Source organism: Coenobita brevimanus, chromosome 74 (genome assembly GCF_032717465.1).
Source record: "Coenobita brevimanus isolate Jiangsu-jjx chromosome 74, ASM3271746v2, whole genome shotgun sequence".
In the NCBI taxonomy this organism is placed as follows: Eukaryota; Metazoa; Arthropoda; class Malacostraca; order Decapoda; family Coenobitidae; genus Coenobita; species Coenobita brevimanus.
Window position 1 is genome coordinate 34082705 of NC_137027.1, and position 18321 is coordinate 34101025.

The window sequence follows — 18321 nt, forward strand, 5'->3', positions numbered from 1 at the left end:
TTTTAACACACGCCATGCCAATTCTTATCAACCTGATTGCCTTCCCCGAGTCATTTTTTAAAAATTTATTTTAATATAAAGGTGAATTTTTGTCATCAGATCAAGTGTTTCTGAGTTCAGACACTTCATCACCCTTGTATTTTTGTAATTTATGCCTTTTGGGTGGGTGTGAGGGCAGCGATAAGTCGCGAGCACCATGGGAGGTAGATGGGCTTGAATCCACCATTCCTGGGCTACAAATGAGAACTGAATGACTAAATATGTGGTATTTGGCAACTGTGGTCTGGCAGGATTTGGCAACTGCGCTGATGATGTAGAGGGAGTCTCAACGTTCCCATGGAAACCACTGACGCTTTCTCGAGCTTGAAATTATGGTGCGGAGACCCATCACCTCATATGAGGCAATCAGTGTGGCCAGGGGTGGCCTGCATATCTGAATTACAAGATATGTGGTATTTGGCAATTGCGGTGTGGCAGGGTTTGGCAACAGCTCTGATGATGTCGAGGGAACATTCCCATGGAAACCACTGATGCTTCCTCGTGCTTGAAATTATGGCGCCAAAACCCATTGCCTCATATAAGACAATCAGTGCGGCCAGGGATGGCCTGATTACGTTCCGTCGCATATGAGGCGATGAGCACAGTGGGGGTTAATACTAGTATATACAATAATGTACTCATTTATTTTCAAACATGTGCTTGAAATCCCACCTGAATGGGGTGATCCTTAGCTTTGATGAACTATGGGCTTTAATAAACTTGGCTCTCCCCCAATTAGTCCATTATAGTGAGGGTCTATACAGTAAAACCTCGATATAACAGACTTCAGTAGACTGTAATTCGCTTTTATTGGACATGAGGAGCTACCTGACTAAATTCCTATACAGTGTATCGGAAAAAGTCTGATAAAGCCAGAAGCAGTCTGGACTGCCTGACCACTTCAGCTGTATTCACCACAGTAAGGGAAATAAAAGACATGTTTCTCAATGTACAGTATTGTTATATATATATATATATATATATATATGATTATTGTAGTAAAGGTATAATACATTACAGTACAGCAGTGGTAGTGAAAACAGTTTAAAAATCGTTGGTGCGATCCGGACTAATGTCTCATATATTGGAAGAAGTCCGGGTTAGCAGGGGGAAGTCCGGATGTTGCTTTTATTGGAATTTCACTTTTTCGGAATGGCTTTGACCCAAATTAGTCCGTTATAATGAGGTCTTACTGTGTATATAATTCATCCATCCATCCATCGTCCAATCCTATGTTGCCCCATGAGGAGCATAGGAGCCCTGGGCTAGGCAGTTGGTCCTGACATTTAAGATGAGAGTGACCAGCCTCACTCATCCCTGAGTGGCATTACATGAGCAGTAAACCCCAATCACCCCTTGGATATAAACCTTCTCCGGTTCAATCCGATTGGAGAGCAATAATTACCCACTAAACCATGAGGCGCCAAAATTTGGTTATATGGTTACCACCCAGCGTAGTAAATGGTTTCCTGGTGTACAGGAAACCATTTGGCTTGTCACTCAGTGTAGAGTCACCCACAGGCAAAAGGAAAAGGAAAGCATGAGTGAATGAAAGACAGAAGAGGGAGTGTAAAGTCACCCATAGGCAGAAGGAAGAGGAAAGAATGAAGGAAAGAAAGACAGAAGATGGAAGGAAAGAAGGATGGAGGAGTGTATATATATATATATATATATATATATATATATATATATATACACACACACACACACACACACACTCGAATACATAGTTTGTAGTCCTGTACATTAAACATAGCCTTTTCTCCCTTTCTTATTCAGGCTTACCACCGCGCAATTTCGGCAGCACGACGTCAAAAGAAGAATGATGTTGCAGTGGCTTATGGCAGTAATGCTAAATTCTTGTGCAGCAAGATAGACATCCAGAATCTTCTAGATGGAATTACCCTGCCTTCTAACAAGCACACCAGTGCCTTCGGTTAGTGCTGTTCAGGAGTTGACAGATTATTCTAGAACTTGGGGATAAAAGAAGAAGTGTCCAATTACCCCTTTCTTGGTTTGAGCAATACACTACAATAGTACTTACATCAAGTAGTAAACTTGTATAGGAGTAGGCTTTCAAGTGAGAGGCTCACTGTCAGTGTTGGACTGAAACAAAGCTGTGTTATGACCCATGGCTAGCTAGTAATTATGCATTATATGGACAGAGTTATGAGAGAGGTTGAATTTACGATTGTGGTGAAAGGGGTGGGATAGTACTGAATGGTGGAGTACAGTATCTCAAAAATCAGATGTATGCAGATGATTCTGTGGTGCTTGCTGATAGTGAACAATAACTTTGCAGACTGCAGTCTTGTGGATGTCATTATTGGTGTGGCTGGAAAGTTAATGTGGATAAGCATTTGGTGAATGTTGTTGAGAGAGGTGACTGTGATTTGCTGGTATATACAGTAGAGACATGAATTGTGGGTTGAGTTTTAATAGCCTACCTCCTTATCGTGTTTGAAAAAAGGTAAATGAAAAGGGAAGTGGAGGGTACTGTGGTTGAGGAATCCAAGATGGATGGTGCTATGAAGGCTGTAATAGGAAACAGTGTGAGTATGGAAACCATAAGAGGACTGCATGAGTTTGTGTTAGTGCCCTTGTTAAGTATGTGGTTGCAAGACTGTGGTATGGTTTGAGAGCAAAGTCAAGAGTAAGAGCAGTGAATAATTTGGACTGTTGTGGAATGTGTGGTGTGCAAAAGCTGTGGAATGTTTGGTGTGCAAAAGCTGTGGAATAAGGAATTCTGTTAATAAGATCATTTGCTCAGATGATATAATCATATAAAGAGTATAGGTGTAGAAGTGTTGGTAAAACAGGTTTAGATGTATATGTATGCAATGGCTAATCTTGCTCTCGTGTTCCTGAACTTGGTTCTTCTTGGTTCTCTGCTCTCTGGCTTTGGCTTTCTTGTCATTCTCTGACTAAATAAATCTGTGCAATAGCCAACACCTACTTTCGTCATAAGATGATCCACCGGTATACATGGAGAGTAATGAGGAGGATGGATGGTGAACTTGTTGAACGAAAGGCAATGATAGACTACGTGTGTGTGGATGAGCGAATGAGAAGACAAGTGTTGGATGCAAGGGTGTGGAGAGGGTGGGGGAATGGAGTCTCGGACCATCACTTAGTGATGGCCAAGGTAGAGCTGCAAAGAAAGTGGTTGAGGAGGCGAAGGGGAAGACAGGAGGAAGCAGCTCCTGTGAGAAGAGTGGAGAAATTGCAAGATAGTGAGAAGAGGACAGAGTATAAGAGCATAGTGGAAGAAAGATTGAGAAGGTATGAGCTAGAGCAGATGGAAGGGGTGGAAGACGTATGTAAGATATTCACGGAAGAGATAAGCGCAGCGTGTGAGGCGGTTTGTGGAGTGAGGAGGAGATGCAAGGGTGTGCAAGGGACAGCATGGTGGAATGATGAGGTGAAACGAGCTGTGGAACAAAAGAAGAAGGCATATGGTGAATGGTTGGCGAGTAGAGGTAGGGGAGAAGATGAGAGAGAGAAGAGAGAGGTATATGTGAGCAGGAGAAGGGAGGTTAAGAGACTGGTGAAGGAGAGTAAAAAGAAAGTGGATGAAGAGTTTGGGAGGAATCTGAGTGTGAAATGGAGGGAGAGTAAGAAAATGTTTTGGAAGGAGGTAAAGAAAGTAAGGCAGTGTGAAAGGGGAAATAGTAGGGGAGTGAAAGATAGGAATAATAGATTGTTGGTGGAGAGAAGAGAGAAATTGAGGGAGATGGAAGGAGCACTTTGAGGATTTGTTGAATGTAGAGAGTGAGAGCAGTGTGAGTATAAGTGGTTGGGGAATGGCTGGGAGAAGAAGAGATGAGAGGAGGGAGGAAGAGATCAGTAGGTCGGAAGTAGTGGAAGCGATGAAGAAGATTAAGCTGGGAAAGGCCCCAGGAATTGATGGAGTGTGTGGTGAAATGCTTAGGTATGGGGGTGAGATTGTTGTGGAGTGGATATGGAAGTTGTGTAGATTGGCTTGGGAAGAGGGAAGGGTTCCAGAGGACTGGAAATCAGGTATAATTGTTCCTTTGTACAAAGGAAAAGGGGAGAGAGAAAGTATGTGGTAACCATAGGGGTATTTGCCTTCTTAGTGTGACTGGTAAAATATATGGTAGAATACTCATTGTTAGGGTTAGGCATATGAAAGAGGAGCTAGTTGGAGAAGAACAAGGGGATTTAGGAAGGGAAAAGGGTGTGTAGATCAGATATTTGTTCTAAGATGTTTAGTGGAGAAGTATCTAGAGAAGGGAAGGAAAGTGTACGCTGCCTTCATGGACTTGGAGAAAGCTTATGACAGAATAGATAGGAAAGGTATGTGGAAGGTATTAAGAATATATGGAGTGGAGGGGAACTTGTTGAGTGCTGTGAAGAGTATGTATGCGAGGGAGCTAGGGCTACGGTGCGAGTGGATGGTGAGCTGAGTGAGTTCTTTGATCTCAATGTGGGACTGAAACAGGGGTGTGTAATGTCTCCATGGCTGTTTAATATATATATGGATGGGGTCGTAAAGGAGGTACAAGGTAGGGCAGTGGATGTGGGGGTGGCCCTAATGAATGAGGGTGAGATTTGGAAGCTTCGGTGTTGCTGTTTGCTGATGATACAGTATTGTTGAGTGAAGATGAATGGGAGTTGCAAGGTTTGGTGAATGAATTTGGGACAGTGTGTAGGAGGGAGGAAGCTGAAAGTTAATGTAAACAAAAGTAAAGTTATGGTGTTTGAGAGGAATGAAGTCACAGAGTGTGAAGTGAGGTTGGATGGTGAGGATATGGAGAATGTGAGTGCATTCAAGTACTTGGGTAGTGTGATGAGTAAGGATGGAACTTTGGGGATGAAGTGCGTGAAAGGGTACAGCAGAGAAGGAAGGTTGTTGGCACACTGAAAGCAGTGATGAGAAATAGGGAGGTGAGTATGGAAGTTAAGAAGTCACTGCATGATGGTATTGTGATCCCTACCTGACGTATGGAAGCGAGGCGTGGACCTTGCAAGAGGGGAACAAGTCAAGAGTGAGAGCAGTGGAAATGAGTTACTTGAGAGGAGCATGTGGAGTGACATGGAGGGACAGGTTGACGAATGAAGAAGTGAAGGAACGCTGTGGGGTAGATGTGGATGTGGTTGAAAAGATTAGGAGAAATACACTGAGGTGGTTTGGACATGTGGAGAGGATGGAGAATGAAAGACTGACTAAGAGGGTGTATGTAGGTGAGGTGGAGGGAGGGAGAGGGAGGGGTAGACCGAGGATGAGGTGGAGGGATGGAGTTGAGAGGTATATGAGGGAGGGGGGGGTGAGTTGGGGGGAGGGGAGTCAAATGGTGGGTGACAGAGTGACTTGGAGGCGTTTTGTCTGCGGCCACCCTTTGCGGGATTAGGGCGTCGGGCTATAGATAGATAGATAGATAGATAGATAGAAAAATTCTTCGACTGACTTACTTCTACGATGGAACACATTTTATACGTTTCTCCTTTCTCTGAAATCTACATTCTAGTTCTCCACCACCTTTGGCTCTCCTCTCCATTCACTGATTCACCTGGTGAACAAGCCTACATCTTTTTTATCCTTAATGACGTAATGCAGCTTGTACAGCACCCCACCTGTATCCCTGACTGTCTTGGAGAGAGTTCCAACAAACTGTACTTGACCTTTTTCTTACAGCTAATCTGTCTGCTTACGCTTTTAATCTTTCCTCTCTGTTAGGCTCCTCCGATCACGACCTTATTGCCCTAACCTGTTTTATTGCTCCAGTACAGCCTGTGGACCCTCCAAAGAAGCGTCAGTTGTGGCAGTTTGGAGCTGCTGATTGGGAGACTGTCAGGCAGTACAGACTGTCAGGCAGTACTTTTTGATTTTCGCTGGAATGGTTATTGCTTCCATGGCTGGGAGCCACCTGAGTGTGCCTTGTGCATTATGGAGGTTATTCTCCAGGGCATGGAAGCATACATTACTTTCTTATATCCTTTGACAAATACAAAAAAGTTTGGTTTAATCACGCTTGTCATGTCCACAACAAGGAGAGGACCTATAAAAGGTACTGAAGCCAACCCACCTCTGAATCACAACTTTTTTATGTTTCTGCCCGGAGTTGTGCTAAGTCTGTTCTTTGCTAAAAAAATAATTTCATCCATTCTAAGTGCTCTCAACTCTCCAACTCAAATTTTTCCCGCTCCTTCTGGCACCTTGCCAGAACACTTTCTAACAACTTTAGCTCATCATCCTTCCTTCCTTTTTTCCACCGTGATGGCTATGTAGCTACTTCTTCTACTGATAAAGCAGAGCTCTTCTTTTAGGTTTTCTCCTCCAGTTCCACTTTAGATGATTCTGGTGCTGTTCCTCCATCTTTTCCCTCCCTCTGACCTCCTCATGGCTGACATTAAAATGTCTTCAGTTGATGTATTTTCTGCCATCACTGGCCTCAATACTAACAAGGTTATGGGCCTGATGGAGTCCCTCCTGTTGTCCTCAAGAACTGTGCTTCTATACTTACACCCTGCGTAGGTAAACTCTTTCACCTTTGTCTGTCAACTTGTACCTTTCCTTCTTGCTGGAAGTTTGCTTTTGTTCAGCTTGTCCCAAAGAAGGGTGACCACTCCCAACCCTCCAACTATCGTCCAATTGCATTAACATCCTGTCTCTCAAAAGTTTTTGAGTCTGTTCTTAGCAGAGAAATTTTAAAGTATCTTTCTTATCACAACCTTCTTTTTGATTATCAGGATGGGTTCTGTCAGGTACGCTCCACTGGTGATCTCGCCTACTTTCAGACTTCTGGTCATCCTCCTTTCGGGACTTTGGCGAAAGCTTTGCCATTGCGCTTGACAGTCTCAAAGGCCTTCGATCGAGTCTTTCGAAACTGCCATCTTACAGTTTCTATCCTTCTATCTGTGCCTTCATCTATAGCTTCCTTTCTGGTCGTTCTGTAGCTGCCGTTGTAGACGGCCACTGTTCTTCTAGATCTATCAACAGTGGTGTTCCTCAGGGCTCTGTCCTCACCAACTCTATTCCTTTTATTCATCAGCATAGAACTATGTGTAAGTTTATGTAAGGGAGTAGTTAAAAAATGAATTTAAAAAATTTTTTTTTTTCTTTATCATAAACTTGAAGATAAACATCCGAGGCATCATTTGGTGAAAAGAAAAAATTCTCCTTCTCTCCATCTTTGCATAGTGCCATGCGTAAGTTTGCGTAGGGGTGGAGTAGTTAGCGGTGATTCACAGCCAGCACAGCCTGAGCTGTGGCTCTCAATGCGGCGCTACTCAGCCTGAGCTGTGGCTCGCAGTCCACGGGTTAATACTGACTGACACTTTTCATAACATTTCTTGTTCTTTTTGTTGAGTTTACCCATAAACATTATGTCTCCATTCATTTTTATTTTGTTTCATTTGGTTTATGAAGGCTCCAACATGCATGCATGCCATGGTCTTGGTCACCCAATCTTTGCTTTCCACACTGCTCAATCTCTGGCAGCCTCCCTGTTCAGCCTCTATGCCTGAGGTCACATTCTATGACCTCATCCCAGGTTTCGGTCTGCCTCTCGCAGCCCTACCCCTGGCATCAACACTTTTCACTTTCTGTACCCAATTGTCATCCCCCATCCATTCCACATCCCCAGACCATCCCAATCTACCTCTCGTCATCACAACACCAACACACTCCAGTCCCATCCTTCCTCTTAACTTTTCCAGTCCCATCCTTCCTCTTAACTCTTCCATCATAAACATAGCTCCCCTGGGCTCTCATTCAAGGACGCACTGCACAGCCGCCTAACCATTGTCATTTTTGTACATTTGAGCCTGCAAATATCCTCTTTATTTACTGCCCGGGCCTGACTACCGTACAGCATTAACATTCCCAATACATGTCACATACGAAGACCCCTTAACACGAAGGGAAAGCCTTCTTAGTGTCAGGAGAGGCAACAGCTCCCTGAACTTCTTCTGACTCCTCACTCTAGCTACAGAGCTAGCTCCAGCCTGACCTGAAGCACATGACATGTCTCCCAAGTAACAAAACTCTTCCACAAACTTGAGAGACTCACCAGCATGATCAATCCTTTCACACCAGACAATCTCAACATGCTCTCCCTGACACATTGCACACATGAAATCATCATTATCTCACAGTCTTCTCCTCATACCACAACATCTTTTATGCACCCACTTTTTGCAAACACTGCACAAGATGGAATTACTTCCCACCCCTTTGTGGCAAACTGCACATGGCCACTTTTCCTCCTCCTTGCCAGTATTGCCACCAACCTTAGGCACCTTCACCTTTGTTTTATCAGCGTTTACTCTCAAACTCTTCAGCCCCATGCCATCTCCGCACTTCCTATATCTTTCATCTGTCACTCTTTCATTCTCTGCAATCAGCGCCAAATCATCGGCATACAACATCTCCCACAGAAGTCCATTTCCGAAGTCACGTGAGAGGGCCTCAAGCACCATGATAAACATCAAGGGGCACAAGACTGATCCCTGATGCACACAAACATTCACAGAAAACTCATTACTCAAATCCTCATTCACTGTCACCTGCGTGTGAGCACCCACATACATGGCCATAACTAACCTAACCAGCCACTTTTCGATCCCAAGCTTTCTAATTGCCCACTTTACCACCTCCCAACGGACTCTGTCAAAGGCTTTCTCCAAATCAGCAAAACAATGTACAGATTCTTTTTCTTTCCTATATTCTTTTCATGAAGCTGTCGGACAAGTAATTTGCAATCGGTGGTCCCTTTGCCTGGCAGAAACCGAAACTGCATCTCATCAGTATTCACTCTCTATCTAATACCTTGTAGGACTCTCTCCATTACCTTCATTGTCTTGTCCAAAAGTTTTATGCCTCTAGAATTTCCTCTTTGCAGGACATCACCTTTCCCTTTGTACACATTGACAGTCACAATCATCAGCCAGTCGTCTGGGATAGCACAGTCTTATATAATTGTATTTATCAAATCATTAACTAACCCTACTCCAGTATCTCCTGAGGCCTTCAGCTTTTCAGCAGCAAACCCAGACATACCTGCTGCCTTCCACATCTGCATCCTGCTTATTGCCCTGCCCACAGTAACGGCATCAATTAAAGTCCAAGGGCCAAACACTAGATCTTCTGACTCCAAACCATCCCTTTTCTGGTCAAATACCTCATTCAGCAACTGATTACAGTGCTCTCTCCAGGCATCTTTGATATCCTTACTTTCAGCACTATCGTTCCTTCATCATTCTTCACACACTGCTAGCCAATGATATTCCTGTTTTCCCTCTTCCTCTGATTTGCTATCTTAAATATCATATTCTTCCTTTCAGCACAATTTAGGTTATCCAATAAAAGTCCCTGGGACTCAGAGTTTTCCTTGTGTACCTTTTCTAGTCCTGTGCTTGGCAGCCAGGTATTCCTGTTGGTTACCATCCCATTTCCATTCCCAGGAAAGCCTTCTTTTCTCTGTAACTGCAGCTTCTATACCCCCCTTCCCACCACCAAGTTACTTTATGTTTTTGGGGGCCCCTTATTCATCCACACATTGAATCAGTAACTCTCAGGAGATATTTCTTGAGAGCTCTGTACTGTTCTTTAACACTTCTGTCAACAACTCCCTGTTCAGCCACCACTTTACTTATCTCACTATACAGTAGAAGGCGTTTTTTTTTTTTTACCATGTCACATATCAGTAATTTGTGTTGCTGCACACACTCTTCACTCCCTACAACTTCAACATCCCTCACCAACCTCCAGTCAGCCATCCTGGCCAGGAATTAGTCACTCGCTGCTATTTCCCCCAGACTCATATGTAATCAACCTACTCTGTCATTTCCTAAAATTCTTGTTGCACACAATTATGCTCATTGCATCTCCAAACTTGAGTATCATTTCCCCTTCCTCATTTCTTATACCATATGCGCATCCCTTATGTACCCCTTCATGTCCTTGAGCTGCATCACCTACATGACCCTTTAAGTCCTCGTCCAAGACTACAATCGCATCATCCCCCATACCATTTACCATACATATATTTAGTCATCCCAGAATCTTTCTTTTTGTACATCATCCTAGCCAGCCTTCGGAGCATACACTGATATAAATGAAAATGTGAGCCTGTCAAACAAAATTTTCGCTACTTTTATCCTTGCATTCACTCTCACTACATTCATTACGTATTCCACTCACTTTTCCTTAACTAGCACACCCACACCACCATATCCATCAGCCTTTCCCTACCAAATATCTTATACAGACAGTCCCTCTTGGCAACCATTCTGGCTGATCCTCCCCTGTATCTAGCCTCCTGTACTACAAGTCACAAAAGTATTGGTGCATAGGGGGTGCGATTCCTACCGAAAACAGTCGAACAACTGCTGTACTTTACCAGTGTCCTGTAGTGTGTTAACAATGTCTTTTTATATAGAGCCACATGCTGCTTAGCATCCACGATACCTTTTGAAAAATAGGACGTTAGTGATCTAGACATTAAGTGATTACCGTGACTTGTGCACTGTATATAAGTGATTACCGTGACTTGTGCACTGTATATAAGTGATTACCGTGACTTGTGCACTGTATATAAGTGATTACCGTGACTTGTGCACTGTATATAAGTGATTACCGTGACTTGTGCACTATATATAAGTGATTACCGTGACTTGTGCACTGTATACTGTACGGTATGTCGTACTGTATATGGTATATAGTGTACTGTATATTACTTTTAAAGTAAGTACAGTATATAGAGCCCAAATTAAGATAGTAATACTGTATGTAATGTTATTTAAACCTGATGCAAGGATAGGCAAGAACACTCGAAAGCAGCAGCAAACATGTGACTGGACACAGCTGCTTGTGTCTGGTGTTGATGACACTGTTATACAGTAAACTTTTTACTGTTTTCTGGTATATTTCTTACTGCATTTATGTAAGTAGGGAAAAAAGAAAAATCTATCTATCTATTGCCAGACGCCATAATGCCATAATGGGTGGCCATTTGACTGAGTTATTTGTTTTACGGGGAGGGGCACTAATCCTCCGCCAGGCCACTTGTTGACATGTAGGGAGCACATATTGTTTGGTTATATGGTTACCACCCAGCTTTGTAAATGGTTTCTTGGCGTACAGGAAACCATTTGGCTTGGCACTCAATGTAAAGCCACCTGTAAAGGAAAGAAAAGCAATAAGAATTGACAGGAATGGTGGAAGAAATAGGAAGAGAAGAGGGAAGGCATAGAAAAAGAATTATAAAGGCTAAAGAAGTAGGCAGCACTACATCAAATGAGTGGATGATGGTCACCACCACCTACCACCAAGAAAAATATTAAGACATGTAAATAGCTTTACAGTGTATGTGTTTAGGTTATACTGTACATGTACTGTGTATCGTATGGCCAACAGCTTAATTGCTTTGTTATGGGATGCTGGCGGGCTGTCATGCTGCTCCACTGCTTTGTGTCTGCATACACTTGCAATGTGTTCTTTGGATTTTATATATGTGGATGTCAGATGAAACATGGAATGCAATTCAGAAAAGGAAAGAGGCTAAGTTAAGAAGTGAAGAACAACATGTTGATGGCCAGGTAGTTGAAGTACTTAGAGCAAAGTACTGGAGTTTACATTCTGAAGTAAAAAGATTTGTTAGACGTGATAAGAGGAGACTATATGATGAAAAGGCGACAGAGACAGAAATTAAATTAAGTAAAAATGACGGTCAGAGCACAAGAGCAGCGTATCAGGCCATAAAGGAGTTAACTGGGACTGAAAAGAGAAGGAAGGAAATACCTGTACGAGATAGAAATGGTAATTTGATGACTAAAGATTTGGATATAAAAGGAAGGTGGAAAGAGCACTTTGAATCTGTTCTAAATAGACCAGTCCCAGCGAAGAGGACATTTTGCCAACCGAGAGAGATTTGCTGATAGAAACAGGGGATATAACTTTGGAAGAGGTAGCAAAATCTATAAAGGAGTTAAAGAATTTTAAGGCTCCAGGAGAGGATGGAATATTCCTGAAATGCTTAAGGTGGAAAATGACGAGATGATGAATGCGCTTTTGAAACTTTTTAATGTGGCTTGGGATAATGGTGGAATTCCAGAGGAGTGGAACAATGGAGTGATTATAAAAATACCAAAAAAGGGAGATTTAAGTGTGTGTGGCAATTGGAGGGGGATAACTTTGACACCTGTAGTTGCAAAAGTCTTTTCCAAAATCTTTTTGAACAGAATAGAGCCAGTAATTGATAAAATTTTAAGAGAAGAACAAGCGGGATTTAGAAAGGGTCGAGGTTGTAACGATCAGATTTTTATTGTAAGGCATCTAATGCAACAAGCTAATGAGATGAAAATGCCACTTAGTATGTGTTTTGTGGATTTTGAAAAGGCGTTTGATAGTGTTTCACGTGGAGCTATGTTGAAAATTATGAGATTCTATGGTATACCAGAAAAGTTTGTAAATATTATTAGAAGCCTGCATGAAGGTACGTTTTGTAAGGTAATGGTGGGTGGTTCTTTGAGTGATCCATTTCAAGTTAGGTCAGGAGTGATTCAAGGAGGAGTTCTTAAGCCATTGTTGTTTGTTTTGGTTATGGATTATGTTATGAAAAAGGTTGTAAGGAGAACAGGTGCAGGAATTAACTGGAAAGAAAATAAGAAGCTGATGGATTTGGACTATGTTGATGATATTGTATTGATTTGCGGAAATATTTACTAGTTGCAGAGGGTGCTTGATTGTCTGGTGGAGGAAGGAGAAAAAGTGGGATTGGTAATAAATTGTGGAAAGACCGAACTTATTAATGTGAACGTAGAGAACCAAATCGATTGTGTAATTTGGAATAATGTGGTGAAGAATGTAGAAAACTTTAAATATCTGGGAACGATTGTATCATCTAATGGATCATTAAACAATGAATTGAGGAGAGGATTAGACAGGCTTGGTGAGCTGTTGGAATGTTGAAATCTGTTTGGAATAATAAGATGCTTTCGGTACATACTAAAGTGAAAATTTACAAGTCCATGGTTAGACCAATTTTAATTTACGGGCATGAGTCATGGTACAGTACAATTGCAACAGATCGGAAAGTATTAGGATTTGAGAATAAAATACTGAGAAGGATTCTTGGGGTAAAGTGGCAAGACAGAGTTACAAATGCAAGAGTAAGGGATATTACGAGAGTGGAACCAGTTAATGAATATGTGAGACTGTCTCGCTGGAAGTGGCTGGGGCACATATACAGAAAAGAAGGTAGGTTAATACAGGATGTGCCAGAGTGGACTGCTAGAGGAAGAAGAGGTAGAGGTAGGCTGAGGGAAACCTGGTTGAGGACAATGAAAAAAGAAGCAGGAGAGAAGTGTTGGTGGGACCTGAAGGAGATAGCAAGAGACAAATATTGGTGGAGAGAGTTCATTGAAACCCTATGCATCCCGTGGGGTGCCACAGGAAATGATTGATCGATTGATATATATATATATGTATATGTATATTACAGGGATGTGTCATGTCTCCATGGTTGTTCAATCTGTACATGGATGGGGTAATAAAAGAGGTACAAGGTAGGGTAGTGGATGTTGGAGTGACCCTGGTGAGAGAGGATAGTGTTTGGAAACTCCCTGTACTGTTGTTTGCAGATGATACTGTGTTGTTGAGTGAAGACGAAGGGGAGCTGCAGGGCTTGGTAGATGAGTTTGAGAGAGTGTGTAAGAAACGGAATCTAAAGGTGAATGTAGGGAAGAGTAAAGTGATGGTCTTTGAGAGAGGTGAAGTTAGTGAATGTACAGCGAGGTTGGATGGTGAGGAATTGGAAAATGTGAGTACATTTAAGTACTTGGGTAGTGTGATGAGTAAGGATGGAGGTTTGGAGGGTGAAGTGCTTGAAAGGGTACAGCAGGGAAGAAAGGTTGCTGGTTCTTTGAAAGGAGTGATAAGAAACAGGGAAGAGAGCATGGAAGTGAAAAAGTTACTACATGACAGTATTGTGATACCAACTCTAACGTACAGAAGTGAAGCTTGGACTTTGTTGGAAGGACACAAGTCAAGAGTGAGAGCAGTGGAAATGAGTTATTTAAGAGGAGCCTGTGGAGTCACGTGGAGAGACAGGCTGACGAATGAGGATATAAAGGAGCGTTGTGGTGTGGATGTGGATGTGGATGTGATAGGAAGTGTTATGAGGAACACACAGAGGTGGTTTGGCCATGTGGAGAGGATGGAGGGTGAAAGACTGACGAAGAGAGTGTATGTGAGTGAGGTGGAGGGGGGAAGAGGGAGGGGGAGGCCGAGGATGAGATGGAGGGATGGGGTGGAGAGGTATATGAGAGAGGGGGGTGTGAGTTGGGAGCAGGGCAGTGAAATGGCGGGGGACAGGGCGACTTGGAGGCGGTTTGTTTGTGGCCACCCCAAACGGGATTGAGGCGTCTGGCAATAGATAGATATAGATATATAGATAGATATATATATATATATATATATATATATATATAGATAGATAGATATATATATATATATATATATATATATATATATATATATATATATATATATACAGACACACACACACACATATATATACAGTATATATTTTTAATGGTTCCCCTGACATTAAAGCGAATGGACTTTTTGCAGAAAGACGTTATGCAGTGCATGACTGTAAACATAACATTTGTTATATGTTTGCAAGAAGATATTGCTTGTTGGTGAAATATGACACCTTCTGACATCAGGGCTACCAACATGTGGCAGGTTGGACACTAATATTTCATTGACTTTCGTTCTGTGTTCCCAAATGTTTGACGCATATTGTGCACCTATACTTTTGTGACCCATAACACACAGCCAACATTCATCCACTGGCTACTCATTGCTTTGACCACTTCCCCCACTCTTCCCTTCAAACTACCCACATTTCAAGGTGCCACTCTGATCCCATGGGTAATTTAGTATTATCAGGCTTCTGCTTTTCCTCATTTTTTGCCATGTCATTAAGATTAAGTAGAGGGAGGTGCAAGCCACAAACCCTGCCCACCCACACAGTTCCAAGTCCTGGCATACTGTAGGACCTGGGACCCATTGCCCACCAGCTGTGATAGTGGCCTCAAGAGACCCCACTAATACAGCTGCTGGGACACCCTCCATGCATTCCTTGGCACTGTTACTGCCCCATTATTACATACCCCCTAACAAGGCAGCCTCTTGGGGCGCCACTGCCTGGTTCGAGCCCCTTGTTATTGGGCGGAATCAGCAGCCTAGGAACTACAGTGCCCTGTACGCTGTAACAAGATCCAAGCCCCAACCCGTCTCAATCCCCAAAACTATGCTGGCGGAGCCTGCATCGCACCTTTCCTCAATAGGACTGCCACTAGGCAGCATGGGCAGAGTTTTCTGGCCACATCTCCATGTTAGCATCAACCCCTGTGACATAGTGGAGTATGTTGTTTGATATGTAAAGCACATGTAGGGTAGTGCATGAGAAAGAAAAGTGTTGGGGAGAGTATGCTGGTCTACTCTCCGTGTTAGTGTCACACTGAATAAGTCAGCAAAGGGAGATTCTGATGGCTAGTGAAACAGGAGCTCCAACTCTCTGTATCACCAGCATTCCCATTCCCCTTGGGAGTACCACCCTGATCGGCTGGTGCTACAAGCTTACAGCCTTCTCCGTGTTCTGAATTATGATCACAGCCAAATCAAAAGCTTATCTCCATCATTGATTTCGACTGAGTCACTTTATAAGTGAGTGTGGAGTGCATTCAGTATTATGTTTTTAAGTTGTTTGCATGTGGAAGTCAGTTGTTGCAAGGCACACAATTACCATAGTAACCAGGATGTACCAGATGAAGTGCTGCACTGGCAGCCTGTATCTTCATGTATTTTTTCACTCACCTTTCTGATTAGAATGGTGTATTACCCCCTACCATCCCAGGCATTTTTGCAATTTTATACCCACCTAATCCCGGACCAAAAATAGAAAAAAAATCTGTTGCATAAAACAATCCAAAAGGGACATATAAATCAAGGAAAAGCAAAAAAAAAGTACTATTAATAGGAGAAATAAGAGCAGGATGGCCATCCGTCGTGTTTGTAGCCCAGTTTCCCAAGCTGTGAGCAACGTTTTCCCACCCAGCTGGGCGGGATGAGAGAGAACGGGTGAGGAAAATGGGGGATTCCCCTTTCTTAGTGTCCTCCACTGGCTCATATTCCTCCTCAGAATAGTCATCCAGGTCTTTCTCTTCTGAAGAATCACTAAATGGAGGGACAGAAGGGTCCATGTGACAATTTCAACAGCCTCCTCCAGCCCAATGAGGCAGAAAAATGGCATGATTTTTGCGACATCCTGACGCTATGACGGACGGTGGCACACTGATGTTACCCACCCATGCAGAACCAAACTCAGTACTACAACTGCTTGGACACAGTGTTGCCAATACATTAAGCTACTCCTTAGCAAAAAATTAGCTAGATTAAAGCAGTTTGAGACATGCTACAGCGCTTAAATTTTGCTGTCGGCACCATCATGTTGCTGGGATGATTTGAGACATTTTGTACTGTCGGCACCATTCCGACGGTGGGATTGTATGGGTTAACAGCTGTTTGAGGGATAAAACCTGTTAACTTCAAGGTGCACTGTGACATATAGCTTCAGTAGTGGATTGAAAATTTAATTTTCCATATGTTTTTTGAGGCAGGTTGTTGACAGAAGACTTGATACGTGTTATATTGAGGCATCTGGAGTCTTTTCAACCACTCACAGTCTACCACAGGCGCTCCTTGTTAGTCACTGTTTGGTATGATGGAAAGTCACGGGTTTGGCCCACCAGATTTTAAAAATTCACCATGGCTGCACCCAGGTAGATACTGTCAGGCCTCATTATACAGTAATTCCTCAATTATCCGATGTAATAAAACCGGAGGCATGTCCGGGTAATGGCTTCAGATAATGGACTTCTTCGTTGGTCCCCCTTCGTACATAACTTTGAAAGCCATTGTAAAAGGCCACTGCAGTACATTGTACAACCCTTGTTTAACATTGTCTGGTCAAGCAGACCAGCCAAGCAGTTACCATGGTCAAGCAGACTCATCAACCACAGACAAGCAATCATCACTGCAGGGCCATACCTGGCAGTAACAGAAAAAACATGAAAAATCTGGCTACACGAGAAAATATGCATTGGGCACACAAAAGATAATGGTAAAGCAGAATAAAATCATGGTAAAATTGAATAAATTCATGGTACAGTACAGTAACCTAGAATAAAATCATTGTCAACACTCACGATTTGACCATCCCACACTGAACTTACCCAGGATATCCCGCTTCTCCAGAGTCAGCACTGCCCTCTTCCTTTTCCCTGGTGGAGGGGCCATCATCACAGGAAGAGGCATGCAAAGAATAGCAAGGCCTGAAGCAGGTAGGGAGCAACCACAAAAGCCACCACGTGCACCACCTTAACAGCTGTCCAAAAGGAGCTGTTCATTACACTGTCACCGTGCGGGAACTGAGAATGACTGGGGGGGTCTCTAATATACGCTGTGTAAACTACCCAGCCAGACAGGGTGGCGCCACCTGGCTGTTCCCACCTGACCAGACAAAAATGTTCATACGGCCCTAATTTCCACCAAGACACATGCATTTTGTCTGGATAAAATTGAAAAATGTACGGATAATGGTTTCGAACAGCCAGATCACAGTGTCTGGGTAATGGAGGTCCAGATATTAGAAGGACAAATTTTCAGCTTGGTATCAGTAGAACGAATAACAGAAACTTATGCCCAGTTCCATGATAATTATGGTGAAATTTGTGTATGCAATAATTGTGGTGGCCATGCATGACAATCCAGTGCTTACACAGTGCCACCCATGCAAGCTGACAGTCACATATTTGAGCCAAGATGGACACCTAGCAGGGTTGGCAAAAAACCTACTTTTTTTTTAAAGCCCAACCCACCTGTTTTTTTTTTATAATTTTTTCACAAAATACCCCCCAAACCCTGGCAGAAGTGGTTTTTTTTTAAGTTTACCTTAAATTTAAATAAAATAATGTTTCCACCATACATAATTATGAATAACCCAATAAAATCTTAATTTTACACACAGTTATTTGAATGAGGGAAATGAATACAATCATGTTTTGACCTGTTTGATTGTTATCTTTGGGCTGCCTGCTACACAGCAAAACATGCTTCAACATGAGAGGCTTGAGAGCACTGCACAACTCATGAACTGGCAAAGATCAGTCCACACTACACAATAGTAGGAGAAAGAGTCAGTTGCCTTGATACTCTCCTTTCTTTGGTAATTATATACTTGCATTTCT

At 42.7% G+C, this 18321-nt stretch overlaps 1 protein-coding gene across 1 annotated transcript in view; it reads left to right on the top strand.

Moving 5' to 3' along the window:
- The window catches only part of LOC145407821 (uncharacterized), a 262418-nt gene that overhangs the window by 61280 nt on the left and 182817 nt on the right, over window positions 1–18321 (top strand). The window contains exon 7 of the mRNA XM_080278678.1: window positions 1819–1975. Coding sequence (XP_080134804.1) covers window positions 1819–1975 — 157 coding nt within the window. The remainder of the gene's footprint in view (window positions 1–1818; window positions 1976–18321) is intronic.